Source organism: Diabrotica undecimpunctata, chromosome 5 (genome assembly GCF_040954645.1).
Source record: "Diabrotica undecimpunctata isolate CICGRU chromosome 5, icDiaUnde3, whole genome shotgun sequence".
NCBI lineage: Eukaryota > Metazoa > Arthropoda > Insecta > Coleoptera > Chrysomelidae > Diabrotica > Diabrotica undecimpunctata.
The window spans coordinates 92,535,838-92,556,901 of NC_092807.1; the positions used below are offsets into that span (position 1 = coordinate 92,535,838).

Here is a 21,064-nt window from a genome sequence, read left to right on the forward strand (position 1 = left end):
GTGTGTTTTAATTTTATTTATATGTGATGGATTCGACCGTTACTTGGTGGAAATTAATTTTATCTACCAAAAAAACACTGAAAACTTTTGTTTTAAACACTTTTTTGACCACAAAATTAATTATAATTTATTATCACTACAGCTGTTTCGGTAGAGTTGCTTTCTCAAGTGATCTATTTTTGGTATGAGTTTACACATTGTAGTCTTCAACTGGATAAGTTAAGGAGATGAGAACTGAATTGTACCTATATTTTTTAATTTGCTTATTTTCATGGATTCTAATAAAAATATGCTTTATGTCTTTATTTTGAATGTAAAAAATTTGAAATTGGTTATTAAAAGAATAATTATAATCTAGAAAATGAAGTGCGTACGTAGAATCTGTTTTTCTATTATCGAAAGCCCTTTTTTGTATTCTGCTATATGTTTGTTAAAATTTCTACTAGTTTGACCGATGTAAGTTTTGGGCAGTCACCACATGTAAGTTTGTATACACCACTGTTTTTGGCTTTTTCTTTTGGCTTTTGTGGTTCTAAATATATGTATTTGCTTAAGTTGTTATTTGTTCTAAAAGCTGGTGTTGTTTCTTTCTTTTTATGTGTTTGGCCATTTTTGTTGATATCTTGGCTGTTTATGTTTTTTTACCTTACGTTATTTATTGTAATCTGTTATCCCGTGCTTACCTTACTTAAAGGGTGCTTACCCAGTGGTAAGCACCCTTTACCTATATTTAGTTTACATCACCAAATTTTTGACTTTTATACAAATGAGTAACTTCTGTCTAGTTACTAGCGGTGGATAGATTTAGAGGATCCAACCATTTAAGTCTTTTAAGCAGTGCTGATATTAGGAGGTTATTGGCAATTAGATTTCGATGAGATGATAGTCTCTTAAAGTAGTTTGTACACTGACTGACGGTTGTACACTGAGTGACGGGCTTCTTTAACAGTTTTAACATTCAGATTATGATGAATAAAATCATTTGACACATACCACGGGGCATTGCAGATATCACGAAGGACTTTAGGTTGGAATCTTTACAGTCTCTGCATATTTGTGTTACTGCAGATCCCAAGATTTGAATCCCACACTACCATACCCGTCGTAGTATTGCCTTATAGAGAAGAAGTTTTTTTTGGATACCTAAACCTGACTTTCTATTCACAAACCAGTACATTTTCTTATAAATAATGCCCAGTTGTAGTTGTTTGGACCATATATTTTTTCCGAAATTTAGGTGATTATCTATGTGTACATTTGACATCGTTTCTAGCAGGTAGTAATTTTTGGCTTATAAATTCTAGAGAGCAATTCTATCTTTTTTACGTGAAGGTAATGTGAGTCAATATAGTATTATTTACTTTGAAAAACCATAGTTTTAACCAATTATCTAAATGGTTTAAATGGTTTTTGCAAATTTTTGGATGCTAATCTTGAATTCACATGAGTGGCCATTATGACGTTATCATCTGCATATATAGCAATCGTAGTATTATTTGTGGTAGGGGATGTCAGCTTGTACAGTAAATATAGGGTAGGACCGAGTACACTACGTAAAGGGACTCCTATGGCGATCGGATATAGGGGAGTGCAAGGTTCGCAATGATGAAAAAGGATTTATCTCTTAATGTGACTGTAGAGTTTTAGGTATGGGATGAGGTAGCTGTGACTTAATGATTTTGGAAGTTAGACCAGCATGCCAGATCGTGTTAAATGCCTGTGAGACGTCTAGGAAGGCAGCTGTCCTGTAGAACTGGTATTTAAGGGCATCTATAGATGTTCTGAATACTCTATGTATTTTCTCTATGGTACCATGTTTTTGCCTGAAACCAAATTGGTAGTTTCATCAAGATTATATTTCTCTATAGTTATTCTCCAAGAATATAAGTTCAATTCTTATCATGAAAGTCTTTTCAAAAAGGTTTGCGCGAGTTGCTAGAAAACTTATTGCATGGTATGATGGTACCTCATTTAGGTCTTCGCTAGGTTTTGGCATCATAATTAGTTTAGCTATTTTTACATGATAGGAAAGAAACCAGTTTTTATAATAGGTACCTGATACCTTTTCAGGTAAATTTTATAGTATTTAAAACGTAATACGATCATAACTGGGTGCTTTTTTTTATAACGGATGAACTGGTCTGATATGAGGCATCCAGTATATCTAAAATTTTTTGTCATATGCATAAGCTTCTTTCTGATGAGGTTGGCATACAGACCTAAGATGTTCCGCAAAAGTGCTTGCTTTGTGTTCAGCACTACGAGCCCAGCTACCCTCGTCATTTCTTATAGGAGTGTTACGATAAAATATGAGTCCTATTAAAAACGTATTGTAATAAATGTAAATAAATTATATAATTATTAGTGTGAAATAACCTAGTTATATTGTACGTGTTAGAACATTTTTATAATAAATAAAGTTAATAAATTAGACTAATAAACTCAGTACAGGAGTCTTAGTTTGTTGTTGAAATTTCGGCATATAACATATGCGGTCTTTTAATTTAAAATACCCACTGTCTCAGCTATGTCGTGCACCTTCAGTCGGCTATTTGTCGATACGAGATCGTGAATTTTTCTTACGTTATCCTTCCTGGTAGCAATTTTCGTGGTACTCAGGCGAGGCTCACCAAAAACCGAAGTTCGGTTACGTTGAAATACGTTAAACAAATTTTTGACGGTTGCCATCGAAGAAGAAGAAGAGTCGCTGTACACAGCATCCAAGCGCTCTTTAATTTTGCCCTGCAATTTCCCTTCCAAAAACATCAAATCATTGAAAATGTAATACATGATACTAGATTTTTCATGAGATAGTGGTGCTACCAGGCGGTGAGGCTAAGTACTTATCGGATAGCCTTTATGGTCTAGCTCCCCAGAAGTCCCATTATTGTTCTGAATGCACGATTATAATATTTTTACAGTAAACTATATTGAATTAAAATTAGAATAAGAGTAAAATGCCCTTCTAATGATCGGAAACTAAAGCGAGTGTTTAAAAGGGTGGATTTAGAACATTATTATTATATGTGCTTCATATGTATTAGAAAGGTTAATTAATAATAAATAGTACCTATATCAAACATTATTTAATATTTTTAACTATTCTTCCTCTTGATGTGCCTATCCGTTACGAATGTTGGCGATCATCATGGCAATCTTTATCTTATCTGCAGAGAAGCTGCACAGATGTTGTATTGAACTAGATTCTGAGGTTCTTTAACAAAGATGTTCTTCTTCCTGGACCTCGTTTTCCAAATATTTTTCTTGCAGGATGGCTTAAAGGAGAGCAAGCATAATTTCGTATAATATATCCGAAGAATTGTAACTTTCGAGATTTGATGGTGGTCACTACCTCTCGGTTCTTATTCATTCTTCTGAAGACCTCCTCATTTGTGACTCGGTGAGTTCACGGGATCTTAAGTATTCTCCAATATAGCCACATCTCAAATACTTCCAGTTTTCTGCACATATCTTCGTTCAAGGTCCACGATTCAACACCATAAAAAAGGACAGAGAAGACATAGCATCGCAGCGTTCTTACTTTTGTATCAAGAGAGAGGTTGTGACTCTTGAAGAAGGTCCCCATCCGATTGAAGGTGGATCTAGCTTTTCCGATGCGTGCACTAATCTCCTGGTTATTGATCCATTCTTCATTTATTATGGTGCCGAGGTAGTTGTAGTGCGTCACTCTTTCTTTGGGAGATTAGTTGACGTAGAGTTAACCTTCTATTATCCTTTTCTTGCTAATTATCATAAGCTTTGTCTTTTTAACGTTTATATAAAGTTCATATTGTTGACTGTAATACGTGATTTTGTTCATAAGAACTTGTAGGTCTTCTAAGTTGTCCGCAAATAATATAGTGTCATCTGTATATCTGATGTTGTTCGATTTCAGTAAAGATTTCTAATTATTTTCAGATCTTGGTTGTTAATTCCTGCTTCGTTTAGTATTTGCATCATCTTGACGTGATGTACTCGATCAAACGCTTTCTCGTAATCAACCAGACATGTTTATACGTCGCAGTTGACATCTCTGCATCTCTGGTATAAGACGTACCGATTAAACTATATTAGATCAAAATTGCGTGTTATGTATTGTGTATTATGAAGTAGGTATATAATTCTATAATCGTAAACTCTAAATATAAAGTGTCTTAATTCTGAGGACGAGTGCTGTGGGTCATATTGAGCTAGTGTGTGTGAGACTTTTACATTAATTTAAAGAATTGAATTTAAGAATTAAAATTAACTGGAGCTTCTTGCAATAATATGCGTTTTATTCTTCCTTAGCTACTTCACATTGAACAGAACCTTAACTATCACCTCCCTTACAATAGCAACATCATAAATAAAATTAGAGATACAGTATTGATAATGACATAATCTACCCAGATATTTGTCTAAAATGAGTCATACCGGTAGCAGGTCATCTGGAAATACATAGCAACGAAATAGCTGTTGAACTTTTAAGAGGAGAATCAGCTAACAAATACTTTATTTAAAGTAGCATTTAGAAGTGCCAAAAAAACTGACCACGACCGAAAAAACCCTGGATTCGAATACAACATAACTCTTTTATTAACCTTCCAGCAGTGACGTGCGGTCCAAAGTTCCGACTAGGAACTATTTTTCTACGCCAGATGTCAACAAAGCGCTTCGTGCATGTAACTACATGTACCGAATAAATTCCTTTGCTTCGCTGCCCGTTGACGGTTTTATACGAAGTTTCTTAGTGTTACTAACCAAGTATTGGTGTCTGTTACTAACCATGGTGGGTCTACATATGCTCCAAATACATACCGTCTCGAACTTCGTCGCCACAGATTAAGAGAACGCACATATGCAAAACAGTCGCGTCAACCCTGGGTACCGAGTTTTGGTAAACTCCGTCCACTCTCAGTTACCCAAAGGAGATTTGAGTTTTTGAATACCCACACTGTAACTCAGACAGTATATGCGCTTATATCGTAGTGGTAAATTGACGGGAATTTTTTTCTATTTTAAGTGTGAAATTTAAATAGTTGTGCAATATTTTTTAAAAAATGGTTGGAAACACGTTTATTTGTGAAGGGTGTTCATCTAAGACCGGTCAAGGAATATCATTGTTTAGATAGCCTTAGGATGAAGTAAGGTGTGTATTGTCATTAATAAATTGATTTACTTTCTAAATACTGATTAAGCGGCATACCGCACAAGCGGCTTATAATTAGATAATATTAATTATATTAATGTTGGAGCTTTACATAAAATGCTAATTCAAGCTAAGTGTGATAGAAATAATTTCATTAGTTTTTTCCAAGTATTATTTTGATTAATGTGAACAAAAATCTTGTCTTAAATACAGTAAATTAACACGATTTTAGTTACTAGTAATAATGAATAAAGCCCTGTTATTAAAGATAGTCAAAATAATCTTAAAAAATGAAAAAATAAATAAGAAATTAATTTTGTATTAAAAAAACAACTTATGTTATAGGAGCGAGCTATGGTTAAGAGCTACTAAAAGGCAAGGTTTATTAGAGCAGGACTACCAAATGATAAGTTTGCGAAAAGCATTTTAAAAATAAATTTTTATGCTCATCTTCGTACGAAAATTGTTGTATGACAACAAACAGAAAGTTCAAATATTCTCAGGTAAAAAATTGTGTAAATATCAATAATTTCAATAATAATAACATGATTTTTCAGATAATAAAATAACACCTGCGTCAAATAATTTACAGTGTCAATATCTGGATCATATGCTACCTTTAAACATGTTTCTATCAGTTTTTAGATAGAAAAATATGTAAAACACAAAAGGGCACAAGACACGAATTACAAGAGTTTAAAAAAATATGTGACAAATTTCTTAATAAATCATTGGCCGAAATTGTAAAAACTCAGGCACTGTTGCAGAAAAAAGTTCCAAAGGCCAGAAGATATTCTCAGGAATACAAATAATTCGATCTCACATTATACTTTTTTGGACCCAAAAGTTACCACTTTTTGAAAAAAAATTAGATAAAAATTATATTTTGTATTGATGAAGCTGCGCTTGAGTCAAATCTTCATTTCCATTTGGATCGTGAGGTAATTGTTGGATTCCAAGATATAGGAAAAGAAAAAAAATCAGTCTTTAGTTGCAAAAAACGTTGCGGTTACTATGGTAAGAGGACTGTTTCAGAATTGGAAACAGTCAATTGCTTATTTTGTTTTATACAACCTTTGACGCCAACGACTTAACCTGAAGTTCTCAATGAATATATTAGCAAATTATCAGAATCTGGGTTACCGTAAACTGGGGTAACTTTGCTCCACTTTTAGAAGTTATTTCAGGAATTGCAAGGAAAAGTGTATAAAATTTCTACTAGTATTATGTTTTTTTTTAATAACTGATGAAGAAGGTATACAATGTAATTATTGTATGGTATTTTTGATTCTAAAAATAATTAATTACACATTTTTTTTAATAAAAAGTGGAGCAAAGTAAGCTTTAGTGTGGGGTAACTTTGCTCCACCTCATAAAAGCATGAAATTTTGTATAGTAACATATAGTTGAAGCAAAGCTAATGGGTTGCTTATATTAACCTTCTTCCAAAAATATTATTTGTGCAAAAAAAACTAAAAAAGAAGGCAGCGTTATTTATTTGAAAATAATAAACAATAATAAGTATTAATTATAACGTGAATTTAATTTATGAATTGTAAAAGTTTCTCTTTTAGAAACTTGTTTGGGAGTATTAATACAGCGTAGTACATCAGTCCATAGGTAAGTCAGTTCATCCTTGTTTGAAGGCCACTTCCACAGTTTGAGAGACTTTTCCATTTTGCTAATGGTTACCGTTTTATCATCAAAAGTCCTAATGCGCCCGGGGTATAGGTGGCTTTCGTAAGAAAACGTCCAACTTCTCGAACAACACTTTTAAAATTATTATGTTTGTTTTCTTTGTCTTCTAAAAAATTTACAAATTCATTTTCAACTTCTTTCTCCTTGGCAAGCTCTTCAAAGTCTACATCGTCCGATGAATTATCATCAAATACCATCTCTTTAGCTCTAAAGCGAACAATATTTGATTCAAATCATGAATATTTGATTCCTCATCGGAAGATTTGTCAGAAGTTATTCGTTGCTTATTGGTATTCATGCCAGAATTTGTAGGTTTTTCCATATCTGCATCGTTGACTGCACAAACCCTCTTTCCAGCTGGAACATTAATTTTTTTTCTGCAGTAGTTTATTAATTATTGGAAAATTATTCGAAAATTTATTAGTTATTGGAGAAGTCCACCTCTGCTTCCGGCGCATTATAAAAATACTTAAACTGGATTTTACAATTAATCAAATTTTCTTAGTTAATATGTTGACAAACATACGAAAACTTGATCTTATTTTAAATAAGTTTGTCATCATTCGCCCACTTCGCAATTTATAGAATTCCCAATGACACAAAACAACAATATAAACGGTTTACTAACATTCTTGAATTTTTAAACGACTTCTGAATTGTATGGTGAATATACTTGTGCCGATAAAATGTTTCAACACAGAATCGTTACTTTTGTTGTTATCCTGATATGCTGTTTTGGGGGAATGTGTCAACAAGAAGAACGTACGTATTTTTGTATATTTTATAACTTGGTACTATATCTTTAAAGTAACAAAAATTACCTTCTCAAGTTTGATATGATGCAGTACAGTACATTTTTTAAGGATTTATCAAAAAATGTTTTTGATAACACTGGAGACCAGAAAATTTGGTTAATTTATACAAACACTTGAAGTTGGTGATTTCAAATAATTATAAAAAATTGATATAAATTGATATAAGGTTTAGTGCTCGAATAAATAAACTTTGATAAAATAAAGGCAGATATCGAGCACAGTTTTATTAATTAAATCTTGCCCAAGTACTTTCGCTTCCTAGAGCATCTTCAGGGACATTTCGTCAATCAGAGTGGTATTTCAGAAATGCATTGCATTTCTGCAATCGTAGAATGTCTTAAACATAAAATTGTACATAATACACTAAACAAGGACAAACAGTTTAAAATTATTTAAAAAATAGTCGAAGCTACATTCTGGTCGGCAACAGGAGAGAGAGCTACATTCTCTATATATAATATAATTTCATTTGATGGATATAATTGCTGAAAACTTTAAGCGTTATAAGGTGTGGATAATCTTCTGCAAACTTTTTGTGTCTCTAAAATTGCTTCTCCAGTAAATATGCTACAATTCAGAGGGAGGCGTATTTTAAATTTGTCTGCTCCATGTGTGTCAGTCGCTGCTAGCTAAAGTACTAAAATATAAACTGGGCCAGAAGTGGTATTTTTTTATGCTATTTAAAGAATATTTAAGTTTTTGTAGTTATGTTTTCATCTAGGGGTAATTTGCTGCCATGAATTAAAATTTTAAAATATTCTTCATGATTTTTGTATTTAATAAAGTTTGGATTTAGGTTGCTATCACTAGAATTTAGTTAATATATACATCGTCTTATACCTATGGTAACCTTTTCACCTTCTACTATGCAGATGAGTCCATAGTAAAACTTGACAATGGGTCAGTGGTAAATAGCCACTCTACTAAGTTAGGTGTTTACCTGGATTCTAATTTGTCTTGGAGTTCTCACGTTGATTATGTAGTGGAAAGCTTGTCTGTGCACTGTTATAATATGTTCTATGGCAACTTAGGAATTTTGCCTCCCTAGATATCTTAAAACTTTACTATTTTGCTCATGTACAGTCAATTTTGCAATATTACTTAGTTTGTTGAGGAAATTGCTCGCAAATTAATGAGGTGCTTGTTTTTCAAAAAAAAAAAAAATATTCTTACCATGGCGTTTAGAAGGCGCTTGGATTCCTGTAGACCAGTTTTTAAACAATTAAATATTTTAACTGTAATTTCGCTGTATATTTTTAGTTGTGTTGTTTATGTAAAGTCACATAGATACAATTTTATTTGCAGAAATAATGTTTCTTTAATGAGTGGCTACAATTTTCGTTACAGAAATGATTTGGTGACCCCTGTTCACTACTTGACCGTTGTGGGAAAGGGTTCTTACCCAACATGCGTTCGTTTGTATAATAAATTACCTAATTATGTTATAGAGTCAAATATTTATGTATTTAAGAGAACAATTAAGGACTTACTTCTGGTAAACACTTTCTATTCGTTAGAGGAATACTTGTAGGCATCTGTTTAACAATTTGTATGTTTTTGTGTATATTTTATGTTTTTATGTTAACTGTTTTTATGTACTTACAGTTTCTACTGATCATAGATTGTATGTGACACATACATTTTTGTTGGTATTAAGACTATTATTGTTAAAAAGGGTATTACTATTATGCTTGGCTAACTTGGCTGTACCGTAATGAGGACGACCAGTAGTCAGAAATACGTATATATGATTGCCTTCCATCGATATGGAAGGCATATCGCTTGCCTTTCAACAAACTGTGCCGTATGCAAATGAAGCAAAAACTCTTTTGGCATGACTCTATACATGTACATGTACAAGTAAATAGTTGGAAAAAGCGTTTGTTATTAAATAATAAAAATCGTACTACCTAGCTTATTGAAAAAAAACAAAAACTACTGTAACCACACATAATAAAACAATAATTTACAAAAAAAGTCTTTAATCCAATGTGGATACCTGTGGTAAAAAATAGTAAATGTAACTTGGCAGAATAGAAATGAAGAGATACATGGAAACCTGAGTACTAAAATAGTACAAAAATTAAAAGATTTGCAAAAAACCATCAAAACAGACTTTAAAATCATATACAACCTTAATAATAAGGAAGCCCCTTAATTTAGTTTCATTCCAGTGTTAGATGTAGAAGGAGGAGTAGAATGCTTGGAACTTTCGTGTTAGTTACGAGTGATAAAAAATAACGGGTCGACACAAAGTTAACTATAAAACATCATTTAAAATTAGAACAAAATAGCCAATTGGTCTAAAAGAGATCTCATTGTAATCATATACGCCAGTTAAACAACAAAGTTTGGCTTTTGGGGTCGTTCCCATTTTTAAATTTTTTTTAAACCTATTAATATTTATATAATACTTATTATATTTTCAGATGACAAGTGTACGACAAAATCTGGTTTTGAAGGTGTGTGTCTTAAAGTGTCTGAATGTAAATCAGCAATAACGAATATTCGCAATGGTATCGTACCGACAGATATATGTGGCTTTACATCAACAACTCCCGTTGTATGTTGTTTGCATAGTCCTAGAGGCATACCTATTTCAACTTCTGCACCAGTACAAAATGAAAATAAATCTGGCAGAACTGGACCAGATCCTGGAGACAAAGCTAATAAAAGTAAGTAAAAGAAGTAAGTCGTCAAATTATCAACCGTATATAAAAATTTCAAACTAAAAAAAAATTATACCTGAAATGTTTGGTATAAAAACACTTTGCCCAAAATAAACGTTTATTTCTGTAGATATCAAACACCGTCACGCCGTAAGCGGGATTTATCTTTAACATATATGATCAATACATTATAAACTACAAAATATTACATTTCGAATCCAAAACGTTTTGTTTTCATTTGAAATTTTATTGGACGTCTGTGTGGGACGCCGACTCTTGTATAACATCATTATTATTTTGAGAGAGTTCCCGAAGGTCCCCACTTACATTTTTTGTTGAGTTTAAAGGCTTTAATAACATTTTCCGCGTTATTTTTAATATTATCATTTTCCTTTGAACTATCGTGCATAGTTTTAGCTTCTTCTTCTTGTAGTTCTTTCTCCTATCGGAGGTTGGCTATCATAACAGCTATCCGTACCTTATTGGCGGCAGCTCTGGAAATATCTACTAAGCTGCAACTATACTACTCTCTTATGTTTCTTAGCTAGGAAATTCTTCGTCTTCCTATAGATCTTTTACTCTTGATTTTATTGTTGTTGATTCAAGATTTTACCGTTTATTTATATACCCTGTTGTTCCTGTGATATTGCTTCTCTAAAAATAGCCTCGCTGTACAGATTGAATATCATGCCACATATCATGGGACATCATGCAACCCAGTCTAACACCTCTTTGGATTTCTATAGTTTCTGTATCGACATTTTCGATTCTAACCTTTGCTTTTTGATTCCAGTACAGATTGACAATAACCCGTATATCTTGAATATTCACATTCTTTACTTTTAACGAGTTTCTGATGTCGTACTTTATCAAAAGCCTTTTGATAGTATATAAAGCAGACATAGAGATCCTGGTTCATATCTAGTCGTCTTTGCGCGGGAACGTTAAAAGCGAACAGAGCCTCTCTCGTTCCTAGTTCTCCTGTGAATCCAAACTGGGTGTCATCTATATCTTCTTCTACTTTTTTGTATAGTCTTCTATGTTTTATTTTAAGAAATATCTTAACTGTTTGCTTATTAAGGAAATTGCTCTGTAGTGAGAGCATTCTGTCGCATGTACTGACTTTGGTAGTGTTACAAACGACAGATACCGATCTTTGGGTATTACTCTTGTTGTATAGAGTTTATTGAACAAATCTAAAAGTATATGCAGTGTTTCTTCGTCAATGCATTTAATTAGCTCAGTGGGTATCTGATCTAGACCTACTGATTTTGCGGTCTTTGCATTTATAATTGCCTGTTCTAATTCGCACGTTATTATTTTCGTTCCTGTCTATTCCTGTGGTTCTTCTTGTATCATTCTATGATCATTCTATGAGTTTACCATTATGATCTTTGAGTATCCCATAGTGTGCTAACTTTTTGGTATTTGTTAGTTTTTTTAAATTTTTTTATGCATATATATTAATTATAATATTTTTATAATTTATAATTATTATAATAATTATAATTAATTATAATATTATAATAATAATATAATTTATAATTTAATTTATAATTAATTTTATTATAAGGTTAACTTCTAATTTAACCTTATTAAAATATTAATTTTATTAAGGTTAAATTAGAATTGAACCTTATAGTAAATTTAATTTAACATTAGTGATGTTTGTATTTTGAGAACGATATCTGAAGTGGAAATTGAAACGTCAATAAAATTAATTTAACCTTTAATTATTGCAACTTATTCCCATTTAAATAGTAATTAATGTCACAATTATTAAAAACATTTTTAAAGGTTATACATGCAAGGATTCCATGGGTACAAAGAGTTACTAATGTTGAGGTACTTCGTCGCATGTGTAAACAAAAAGAATTACTAAGAATAATCAAAGAGAGGAAAATGCAATACTTGGGTCATGTGCTGAGAGGCAAGAGATATGAATTACTTCAAGTTATACTGGAAGGAAAAGTACAGGGCAAAAGATCAGTAGGAAGACGCCAGAACTCGTGGCTGAAAGACCTGAGGAGATAGTTCGACCGCTCATCCGCAGAGATCTTTCGCGCAGCAGTTTCCAAAACTACAATTGCCATTTGGATCGCCAACCTTCGAAAGGAGACGGCGCAATGAGAAGAAGAAGAAGATACATGCAAGAATATTTAGATAGTTTATTTTAGTTTCTCGATATCGTTCATAATAAGATTACCTTCCTTATCGCCAATGTTGTATGATCTTTTATTTCGTATACCAGCAGCCTCCTTTATCTTCTTGTGTAAGTTAAATTCTTCGTGCATCTTTTGCAGATCTTTAATTTTCAGACATTTTTCTTCAAGTTTTTTCTGTTATTATTTTTTTCCTATTTCTTCCACGCTTCCACACAAATTAATGTGACAATAACAAATTGGGGATATAAAGATGGGAGCAAAATTAACTGCACCTTTTTCCTTAACAGTCCCTTAACAGACTGCAAAAGAAAATAGCGAAATGGGAATACCAATAGGAGATACGACATTGTATACCCCTCTATTTGCTGACGATCAGGTTATCCTACCAGCTGATCTGGAAGACGCATACTATATGATATGAAAATTACAAGAGCAGTTGGATGAATATGGCCTGTAAATTCATTTAGGAAAAACGGAGCATATATGGTAATCACTGATCCTGAGAAACGACACATACTTGAGAATGGCGTGGTTAAAATTGTGATAATTTTAAATAATCTAAGTATCTAAAAACCTTTGATGTAGACGTTAATCAGAAAATAGCTTATCTAATTCTATCTACGTATGGATCAGAAGTTTGGATACTAACTACTAAGACATAAAGAAAATACTTAAAGGGTATCGAGATGTATTACTAAATTAGAAGTTGTAGATTCTCCAAGCTAGAACACAAAAAATAATTAAATTACACGAAGGATGCAAGCGAAAGGTAAACTTTTGTGATTATTATTATTATTGTGTGAAAATATTGTGGCCCTGATCTCTCATTGGAATGAAGAAATAAAAACGGCCAAGGAGGACTTGGAATGTTGCGAATTTTGTAAGTCCAAGAAGTAATGGAAGCAACAGAATTAGGTCAAAATAACTGAATTGGCAGAAATCGCTTGCGCAAGGAGAGCAAGAAATGGCTTGGCCTATAACAGACTCGCTGTATACTCGCAACTCAGATGTCGATAGCTAATATCTCTGCAGGAAGAGGTACTCCTAAATATTCTAATATTTAATTTACTCTAAATGTAATTTACTTTTCTGTTTTATTCGTTTTATGAAATATTGTTTAATTAAAGTAAATTTTATTATATAAAATTTGTTACAAGCTGTGTTTAACTGATTTTAGTGTGCCAGGCTTACAGCGCATATGCTTACGTTAATGAAACATTATCTCTTTTTGGAGAGGCTCATCAGTATCTCGACTGTCAAATATACAATAATGAGCTTATTGTGGGTCCAACACTTCCAAAGCGGAAAGAGTTTCCTCATATGGTAAGTATTTTTTTGTTTTGGCAAACCTCTTGAAATTTAAACGTAATATCACAGGCGATGGTAAGGATTTTCTTCTCTCAACGATCTAAATGGCATATGCAAACTAAATTTTGTAGAAGAACTTCCTGTAGCTTAGATATATCTAAAGCAGTCTATGTTTTAGGATCGTTTTATCATTTCATGCTTTTTAAAGCTTTTATGGGGAAAGAATTACCATTTTTGCGCAAGGCACAAGTGTAAGCTCTTGCATCGAAAATGCAGTACGAGATTTTTTCTTTAGGATTGGACGCATGAGGGTTATTTGAAACTTGCTGCGGGTACTTGCTAAATTTTTAAATGTGCAGGTATACAGCTTGCACCTAAGGAAACAGTAATGTACTTGACGTTTTTTTTTCATAAGAATCTAAACTGGGTAAACTGGGTAAGTGGCTGTCGTGACAGAATGTCCAACATTGGCATATCCAAATTCATGATGCCGTGCAATTCATGATGCCGTGCAATTCATGATGCCGTACAGTCCATACTTCTCTGCATGGTTCCAAACTGAAATAGGGCAGTAGAAATACAGACTTACAAGATGCTTATGGTGCGCGTGAACATAATTGGCCCACTGCATGTGCTTATAAGACTGTATCCCTTGTCTTTCTCTGCATATTCTGGCATGTAAAAAAGTACGGCTGTTTTGACGTTGATCTCGGGACATAAAAGAAGGATGCGTGACGGGAGGCACGTGTACATTGCAATGGAATAAGCTGACGAGTTTATACATTGTTGCAATTCTGGCAATATTGGATGTGGCATAGTGGATCGTTGATCCAAGGAAATTTTGATGTACTATGAGCACATACTAATGTAATTACAATGACGATTCGAACACTGTGACTTATATACTATGCAGAAATGTGTCAGATGGGCGGGTAGCAAAAATAAGTTTGAAAGAGAGTGCAAAATGGGGCTTGAATCTGTGATGCAAATGGCGAAGAGAATGGTATCAGACAATGTCTATCAAATATCCAAGTAAACCCTAATATCTTGGTGCTTCCAGTTAAAAGCATATGGTTTAGTTGGTTCTATTTATTTCGTGGCGTGAAAGGGCGACGAAGACCACATAATAGCATTTCACATTTTTTTGACTAGGGCCTATCAAAATAGTAGTAATAACCCCGTATTAAAATTGGGTCCTAAAGCTTAATAGGTAATGTTTTCAAGAAAAAAACATGGTGTGCCAAATTTTTGGTTATGCAAAAAAATTAAAATAAATAAAACCTTTAAAAAACAAGTTAAAATAAGTTGATCAGTGCTTAATATTCTTCTAGTTATTCATATCATTTATTCATATCATCCTGACTGAGCATGGGACTTTCGGAGAGTTTTTCAAACTCTCAAACCGTTGAATAAGTGCATCGAGAGGTTTAGTGTTATTCAAAGAATTGATACAAAGAGTCAGAAATTGAGTTGAAAAACAAGAATTTTCTTTGTTGTCTGAGGTGTATAAGTGATATTTGGGATTTGACTGTGAAGGTAGTTTTCCTTGGAAAATATATCTAAGATGTATATTTTGCAGGGCATCCCTTTTCCTAAGTCCATCTTTTATCTCAAAGGATCAGAAATTTTCTTCCTGTATCCTAACGCTGGCTTTTAAGTTAGACATTTTCATTCTCGGTAATCGGATAAGTTTTTCTGTTATAATAAACTCACGCAAACGTTTTAATATTAAATTCGAATGTTTTCTTACTGGGGAGAATCTTGCCTGGTATTTTGCAACTATGCCAACTATGTAATCTTGTAGCGTTATGTAGAGAATATTTGCTAGTATTTTGTAAGCAGTTGCTAACAGAGTTATACCTCTGTAGTTGCCATACTGGAGCTAATCGCCTTTTTTATGTAACAGATATATTCCACTTTAGACCATTCACAGGAGCTGGACCCATTTTGCCAGACAAGAAGTAAAAGTCTATGCAGTGCTTGTAGTAGGGCTTCGCCATCATTCTTGTAGAGCTTACTACAAATTTGACCAGTTCCTAGTGCTTTATTATGTTTAAGCTTTTTAATGGCTTGGGAAACCTCTTCAGTGGTAGATTGCCATTCGTTTAGGTTGAATAGATTCCAATCATTTCGATCTGCTTCGATATAATGGACGTTAAATTTTGCGTCAAAAAATTTGAGGCCGTATCACTTAGAATAGTTCGTTCTCCATCCTTACATCCCCATACTCTTTACTCATTTTGTTTACATTTCTGTAGAATTTTCGAGTTTCGTTTTGATTTCTTAGCTATTCTATTTTTTCTAACAGCTTTTCTTCAAATTGTCCTTTTTTCTTCTATGTAATCTTTCTGCTTCCCCTTTTTAGGGTCCGGTATTTCCCCTTTGCTCTTCTTGTGCATCTAGCTTGATTTGTCTTTAGGTGTACTCTATTTTCGTTATCTCTGTTGCTTCTTGGCACTCCTAGTCAAACTATTCGTTTTGTCTAACTGGTTTGGTTTTTCCAAATATTTCTGATGCCTTCTCAGTTCTTATGTTTTAACATTTTGTCCACAATTTCTCCACATTTTTTTCAATTCCAGGCTCTCTATTTCATTATCTATTTGTCTCTATACTCTCTCGCAATGGTTCCAATGCGCAGATTATCAACTTTGTGTCTTTTTTTAGATGTTTATCCTTCTTTCGGTTTGATAGTCTTCCTCTGATTTTTTCCTTTTTGATTAGACTCCTTATGCAAGCTCTCACATCCTATAGTTAGCTGGAAAAATTGCTTTTCGCCAATTTTTCATTAAGGTCCCCAGTAACTATTTTCACGTCATGATGTGGACATCGAACATATTCTTTGTCTAAGGTGTCGTAGAAATTATAGTTTTCGTCGTCTTCTTTTTTTTCCGTAGGTGCGTGTACTCTAAGTAATTTTCCTTTAAGATGTAGATGACATATTTGGTTGTTTATGGGTTGACGTAAAGTTAAGGACAATTGTTTTGCTTTTTTTACTGACTAGAAAATCAGTACCAAACTCGTGTTGGGTGCCATGTTTAAATGTTTAAAATTGCAGTATTTTCTCTCGATAATTTCTGAACCAGTCCATGTCATCTTATGAATCGCTATTACATCGGCTTTCATTTTTTCCAGTTCGTGTTTTAGCAATTTAAGAGCGCCTGGAGCATAAAGGGTTCGTACGTTCAATGTGCAGATCCGTAAATTACTATTCCTTTGTAGTTTGCTAGGTCGTCGTGAATTAAACAGTCCGGCTTTTCTTCTTTGTGATTTCATAACAATAGGTTTTTTTAAAGAAAGAGGTCGTTAACCTTTTACCCAATCCCCTTATCTTCAAAGGACCATCACACCCGCTCTCATTTGCTCTGACAGAGCATGTTTTTCTAAAAATAAATAATATCATACTCAAATTAGCCATTATTGTCCTTGTGCTTTATTTAAATTTTATTTATAAATTTTTAGGTGCAAATTGGATATGGTTCAGATTCTGATGTAAAATGGGGATGTGCAGGAACACTTATTAGTGAAAATTATATTCTAACAGCAGCACGTTGCATAAAAGATACGACAAAGTAGGTACTTTTTAACTAATACATGCTTTAAAATTAAATCGAACTTAATGTGTTTGAAAATTGTGGTAAAAAACCTACTTTTAGATGTTTTAAAAGTCAAATTATTATTATTTTTAAATTGGATTTTTTAGGGGAAATGCCAAATTAGTTAGAGGTGGAGTATCTAGAAAAAATTTAGAGAGCCATACTTTGCAAGTGAGGGAAATCGGTGAAATAATATTACCTCCCAACTATTCAACGATTAAAAATGAAAGTTTGTTATTGGTAAAAGTTAAGACAAACTTCAAGTTAAACGACTTTATACGTCCAGCTTGTCTTTATACTAAGAATAGCAGTCCTCGGCATCGATTCGTTACAGCAGGTTGGAGGCTTGCAGAATTTGGTGATAAAGATGGTCAAGATTTAAAAAGAGTGTACGTGCAACCCCTACCGGAAGATAAATGCAACGATAAAGATATTGCTAATCATAATTTTAGTGGTGTTAACAAAGTCAATTCGATCTGTACTAAAGCAGCTACTAAAGGTTACTACGGAGATATTTGCAGTGTAAGTAGTCCAACATTCATTTCGGATAATAGTTATTTCTGATATTATTTAAGCGCAACAATGATATTATTGGCTGCAATTAATGTACAGTAGTGTTACGTATAATACTCGTACGGTTTTTTATATATACCCTTTTTTCGACAATCGCTTAAAAAATAAAAACTAATTTTAAATCATTTTCCTGATTAACGTACGATTATACCACTTGTTAGATTTTATCTAACATATTACATAATATACAAACATTTAACATATTTTTCAATACATTTAATAACTTTTCTTCTCCTGACTTGTTTTTCGTCTATGAGAGAGCTGTTTTCAATTCTCAAGGTTCAGGCTGGTATTCAGCTTGATTTCAAATATTATGTATATTTCTTAAATTTTCTTGTATTTGTATACTGTTTCACTTCCTTTTCTAATATATTCTATATTATAAATATGTTGCAGGTTGATATCGGCGGGCCGCTTCATCAGTTTCACCCTGATACAGATGATATAAAATGCATGCACGACATCGTAGGAATTAAAGTGGACGATACAGAATGTAAAAGTGGTGAAAATGGCATCAACGTATATACCAAAGTGTATAATTATATTAAATGGATTGAGGCTACTGTGTGGCCATAGTGTTATTGTATAAATCAGTATTAAAATATTTGTAAAAAGTATTTTTTTAATAAATTTTTTATCATTGAGTCTTTCCACTCTTTGGATAATTAAAAAGAAAAAACATTTATTGACCCGTTTTACACAAATTATTTGAAATTATTTGTCTAAAACACATCCTACATAATACAAAAATCTGCATAAAAAATACAAAAAGAACATAATATATACTACTAACTTACTCAGAGAACCGACTTAACGAAATAATAAGTCAAAGTTCAATACCTAAAAATCAATAGAAAACAAAAAATAAAATTATAGAGTAAGTATAAAACAAATATTATGTATGAAAAAAGTTGAATTAATTTAATGCTTTCTGATAAACAATATTTTTGTTTTTTCATGCGCTGCTTAAATACAATGACGATTTTTCGCGAATAATTGTCCATGCGTAAAACATGGAGACCCATAAGTTAATTCTGAAAACCCTAATGGTTGGCCTTGTGATTTGTTTATCGTCATTGAAAAACCAGGCGCACGGGAAATTGTAGGCGCTTAAAATCAAAATGTAACTCTGTTGAAATATATGAAATTATTCATTAGCCTTTTTACAGTCAATCTCGTTCCATTTTACAGTAGGGCTTGATTAATTTTACGCAAATTATGAATGTTCTTATGGTAAACGCTGTTCTAAACAGCAGAAACACTTAAAGAAAACTTTTATTTACACTAGCAAAGATTTCAGTTATATATTATATATTGTGGCTAAACACCCCACACGGGGTTACGCCGCTTAAGCTCTCTAGATCTATGTTACGAGGTAGATCAGTACTCATTTTCTTTATTTAATTTTTCCTATTATTTTTCTCCACTGTTTGCTATCTCTCTCCATTGCCGTACACCCGCCCTGTTGAAATCATTTGTTACTTCTTGTAGCCATGTAGATCTTGGTCTTCCACGTCTTCTTTTACCAGCTGGTGTCCATTCCAATATTGAAAATATTGTCGTAGATGGTCCTGATCTCTATATATCTCCTAGCCATTTTGCCCTTTGCTGTTTTATTTTACAAACTATATCCTCTTTAATTTCGTTTAGTAGTTCATGATTCGTTCTTTGTCTATATTGTTTTCATTCATTTTTATTGGTCCTAATATTGCTCTTAGTATTTTCCTTTCTAGTATTCTAAGGTCTTCCTCTTGTCTTTTTGTCATGCTTAGGGTTTCGGCAGCATACATCATAGTCGGTCGAATTATTGTTTTATATATCTTCATTTTCGATTTCTTGCTCAGTAATTTATTTTTTAGAAGTTTTTTATTTGTATGGTATGTCTTATTTGCTGTAATTATCCTTTTTTTAATTTCTGTTTCCCTTTCTCCATTGTTTGTTAATAATATTCCCAAATACTTAAACTTTTCTACTTCTTCAAATATATGTTCTATCAGTCTAGTCTTTTTGTTTTCATATTTATTGTCAAATCTGTTCTGTTCTTTTTTATTAACACAATATCGTCGGCATATGCTATTCTTTGTCCCTCTCTCGTTCTAAGTGTACCTTTGGTGTTTTTTTGACTATATATTCCAGGGCAAGATTAAACAGAGTTGCAGATAATGAATCTCCTTGACGTACACCTTTATTTATAACAAATTCTTCTGTGCCTCCTTCTTGTGTTTTTACAGTTACTACAGTTTTGCTCATTGTCATGTTTATTAATTGTCTTAATTTGTTGTCTATTCTCATTTCTCTCATAGCTGTAAGTAATTTCGCTTTCTTTATTGAATCAAATGCTTGTTGGGAGTCTATAAAAAGCAGTTCAATTTCTATTTTATATCCATAAGCTTTCTCCATAATTTGCTTTATTGTATGTATGGCATCTGTTGTTGACTTTCCCCTAATAAATCCGCATTGATACTGTCCCATGATATTTGTAGTCGCTTCGGCCAGTCTTCGTTGTATTAAGGTTGACATGATTTTATACGCTGTGTTTAATAATGTCAGTCCTCTATAATTATTACACATTTGTTGGTCTCCTTTTTTATGGACTGTGATAATTTGTCTTTTTTACCATTCTTCTGGCATCTTTTCTTCGTCCCATATGACTTTTATTAATTGGTATATCTTTTCTCTAAGTTCATATCCACCATATTTTATAAGTTCCATGTTTATACCGTCTATACCTGGTGCTTTACCGTTGCGACTACTGTTTATAATTTCCTCAACTTCATCTTTCGTTGGTTTTTCTAGCTCGGTTTCTATCATCGTGGTCTCTTCTTCCACGTTTTCATTTAAGTCTTGGTCCTCTTGTACTGTTAATAATTTTTTAAAATAATCAGTCCAGATTTTTTTAAACTCTTTCATTTTCAAAAACTGTCATTTTCTGATACTTTTCCATTTCTATCCTTCATGCCTTTGATCTTTCCTTTAAAGGTTTTGTTTTGCTCGCTAATTTTCTTATAAAATGCTTTTGTGTTTCTGTTTGTGTTTTCCTTTTATATTTCATTTATCTTATCATTTAACCATGTTCGTTTAATTTTCCTTATTTGTTTCTTACATTCTGTTC

General features: G+C 32.7%; 1 protein-coding gene across 1 annotated transcript; it reads left to right on the top strand.

Moving 5' to 3' along the window:
• Positions 1-7,393: 7,393 nt before the first annotated feature.
• Positions 7,394-18,599, top strand: LOC140440688 (serine protease snk-like). The gene is made up of 6 exons (XM_072531047.1): positions 7,394-7,591; positions 10,074-10,319; positions 13,656-13,801; positions 17,246-17,355; positions 17,487-17,901; positions 18,349-18,599. Exons 1-6 carry the CDS (start codon positions 7,516-7,518, stop codon positions 18,526-18,528), a joined length of 1,173 nt encoding a protein of 390 aa, XP_072387148.1. The 5' UTR covers positions 7,394-7,515; the 3' UTR covers positions 18,529-18,599.
• Positions 18,600-21,064: the final 2,465 nt, after the last annotated feature.